Source organism: Chrysemys picta, chromosome 1, assembly GCF_011386835.1.
Source record: "Chrysemys picta bellii isolate R12L10 chromosome 1, ASM1138683v2, whole genome shotgun sequence".
NCBI classification, from domain to species: Eukaryota; Metazoa; Chordata; order Testudines; family Emydidae; genus Chrysemys; species Chrysemys picta.
Window position 1 is genome coordinate 240,665,561 of NC_088791.1, and position 3,683 is coordinate 240,669,243.

The following is a 3,683-nucleotide window of genomic DNA, read 5'->3' on the forward strand; positions in this document are numbered from 1 at the left end:
AGAAAAAGTTTCGCTCCGGCAGGGGCAGGCTGCGAGGGCGAGATGTGCTCCTGAGGGAGTGACGGGGAGAAGGAGAAGGGGGCTCGTCGTTGTGTCCCCCCCCCCTCCCCTGTTTTTGAGCTTTGATTTTTATTTTTTTATTTTTTTGTCTTCCTGCAAAAAGAAGCAGCCCGGGCGTTAACAGGTGAACGGAGATCGGGGCCAAAAGCCAAAGCGGCTGGCGAGGAGGCGAGCCCCGGTTCCTGCGGAGCAGCGCGAGTTCCCGGGAGAGGGTGTTGACAAAGGGAGCCGAAGAGCCCCCAGTTGTGCGGATTGGTGGCACGCCAGCAGGCAGGGGGGTGGGGGAGCGGAATGGCCACCGCGGCTTCTAACCCTTACCTACCCAGCAACAGCATCCTGTCCGCCGGCTCCATCGTGCACTCGGACTCGGGAGGAGGGGGCATGCAGCCGGGCAGCGTCGCCGTCACCTCGGTCTCCGGCGGCTACCGGGGCGACCCCTCCGTCAAAATGGTCCAAAGTGACTTCATGCAGGGAGCAATGGCTGCTAGCAACGGCGGCCATATGCTGAGCCATGCCCACCAGTGGGTGACAGCCCTGCCTCATGCAGCCGCCGCTGCCGCCGCCGCCGCCGCCGCAGCCGTGGAAGCCGGCTCGCCCTGGTCCACCAGCCCGGTGGGGATGAGCGGCAGCCCCCAGCAGCAGCAGCAGCAGCAGCAGCCCGATGTGAAAGGCAACTCCGGCCGAGACGACCTGCACGGCGGCACGGCGCTGCACCACAGGCCACCCCACCTGGGTCCCCCACACCAGGGCCACCCGGGCGCTTGGGGAGCCACCACCGCCGCTCACCTCCCGTCCATGGCCGGGGGACAGCAGCAGCAATCGCTCATCTATTCCCAGCCGGGGGGGTTCACGGTGAACGGGATGCTGAGCCCTCCCCCTGGCAGTCAGAGCTTAGTGCACCCGGGACTGGTGAGGGGAGACACGCCAGAGCTGGGGGATCACCCCAGCCACCACCATCACCACCACCACCAGCATCAGCACCACCAGCAGCACCACGGCGGGGTCAACAGCCATGACCCCCACTCGGATGAGGACACGCCGACCTCGGATGACCTGGAGCAGTTCGCTAAGCAGTTCAAGCAGCGGCGGATAAAGCTGGGCTTCACGCAGGCAGATGTGGGCTTGGCCCTGGGCACCCTGTACGGGAACGTCTTCTCCCAGACCACCATCTGCAGGTTTGAGGCTCTGCAGCTCAGCTTCAAGAACATGTGCAAGCTCAAGCCTTTGTTGAACAAGTGGCTGGAGGAAGCCGACTCCTCCACGGGCAGCCCCACTAGCATCGACAAGATCGCAGCCCAGGGCAGGAAGAGGAAGAAGCGGACCTCCATCGAGGTGAGTGTCAAGGGGGCCTTGGAGAGTCACTTTCTGAAATGCCCCAAGCCCTCCGCCCAGGAGATTACGAACCTAGCGGACAGTCTGCAGCTGGAAAAGGAGGTGGTCAGGGTTTGGTTTTGCAATCGGAGGCAGAAAGAGAAAAGGATGACCCCCCCGGGGATCCAGCAGCAGACCCCCGACGATGTCTACTCCCAGGTCGGCAACGTGAACTCCGACACGCCGCCCCCACACCATGGACTGCAAACAAGTGTGCAGTGAGAGTCACAACAGTAAGGGAAAGGAAGAGAGGCGAGAAAGGGAAAGGGGGAGGGGGACCGACAACAACATCACACACACAAAAATCCAGACTTGTTTCGACTATCTATCTATCTATATATAGACTATATATATCTATATATACATAGATATAGATATAGCTAGCTATATGAAACGTTTGATAAGGTCGATCCGAGCGCTAGCATTTATATTGTGGTGGGGAGGGGGTGGAGATGCATAATGCACCAAAACTGCAGATGTTTTTTCTTTCTTTTTTTCTTCTTCTTCTTCTTTTTTTTTTTTTTGGTAAACATTTCTAAATTATCCCCTATTTCAGCGATGAACAGCACCCATCCCTTCTCTCCCTTTACGCCCCCCCAAAAAAAATGCCCCCCTAAAAGGGCTCTCCTATATGAATAACGGAAACTTTTTTCTCTCACACACACTTTTCTTTTTTTATGAAAGCAATCAAAAAAAGGGAAGCAGAAGCAAAATCATCTGCCTGGTCGAAGGGTGCCTGCTGCATTCCAGGACCCTGTTTTTCTTGGCCAAACCACATCATTTTGGTGCAAGATATCAATTCTGGGGGTGTGGGGAGTATCCTGCAAATTGAAAAGGGTCACTTTCTCCAGGGGAATAAAAGGGAAATATGCACACTGCACTAAACACAAGCAGACTGTATAGGGAAGCAAATATATATATTTGGGAATAAATACCCGCATACCGAAAGCTGACCCTGAAAAAGGGGGGGGGAGGGACAGACACCGTGAGAAAGAAAGAGGAGAGATTGTTGGTCCCTAAAGTTCGAGCTCTATAAAAGGACTTTTCATGAATTAAGGGAAACAACCAGAGAAAGGGAAATAATTTAGGGCTGTCAAAGTCGTGCTCCTGACGGTTGCCAATCATCATGGAAGATTCCTTTAAAAAATCCACTGCTAATATTTTTTTTATTAATATTTTTATTTTTATTTCTGGACTGATTCAGATAAAGGGATTTAGAAGTACTTGAGCATCTGCAGCTGCACTTATCTGAACTTCTCCTCTCCTAAATCCGTTGCCAACTTTGATTGAATGGGTGCTGTGGATGTGATTATATAATACTGCCATTTCCAAGCAGTGTTTTTGGTAGGTTTTAATAAACAGACTTTTCAAAAAGACGGCAATATAGAATTGTTAGATCCGTTGTTGATCTAAAAATATTTGCTTTATATTTTCATTAAATGACTTCTTTTAATATTTTATTCAGAATACCTATGAACTGCTGCAAAACGGTAATTTATTTTTCCCCAGATCTTGTATTACGTGTTTTTTTCAGACGAGCACAAATCAAAATGAAATGAAAATATGGACAGTTGTTAGGTAATAAGGGTATCTTTTGATGTGATAATTTGATTGTAATTTAATTTGAGTAGTGATTCCGTAAGAGCTGATTGAGAAAATAAATTTGTTAGAATGAAATAGTCTGTGTCTGATGCATAAACACTGTGTCGAAAAAGTTCTCTTAAGGAAATATTGCAAATATTTAAGTGGTAGAACTAAGGATGACCTGCTTTCTGTATCTGGTATCTCCTTCAGGTATCTGGAAATGCAGAGTTCCAGTATTCATGCTGTTAGCATTTTAGTACAGTACTCATTTCTTATAAATCCGTATACAAAGTAAATTTCCGTAGAGTTTTTCATAAATATCCCTGTGTAATGGGATAGTAAGGCAAGATTAGAGAATAAAAGGCCACGTTCTTTAAAATAATTGTTTTATTTTAAGATTAAACTTCAGTGCAGTAGATGTGTAAGTGTATGGACTGATAATTAATGGCTAATACTGAAAGCAGTTTTGTTTTTAAAAGTTTAGTCTCTTTTCTCTCTTTTCAAACTAAGAAACGAAGGCTAGGGGTTTTTTAAGTATAAGTTATTTTGACACATTTAATGTCTGTATAATATTTGTATTTAATTTATCGTTATAATTTAAAGAAAGGTACTTTTTAAAAAAAAAATATAGAGATGATACTTTCAAAATCCTACCTACGGTCCTCATA

General features: G+C 48.0%; 1 protein-coding gene across 1 annotated transcript; it reads left to right on the forward strand.

The window, feature by feature from the left end:
• Positions 1-213: 213 nt before the first annotated feature.
• POU3F3 (POU class 3 homeobox 3) lies at positions 214-3,108 on the forward strand. The gene has a single exon (XM_065580936.1). The coding sequence runs from the start codon at positions 352-354 to the stop codon at positions 1,651-1,653; it is 1,302 nt and encodes a 433-aa protein (XP_065437008.1). The 5' UTR covers positions 214-351; the 3' UTR covers positions 1,654-3,108.
• The last annotated feature ends 575 nt before the right edge of the window (positions 3,109-3,683 follow it).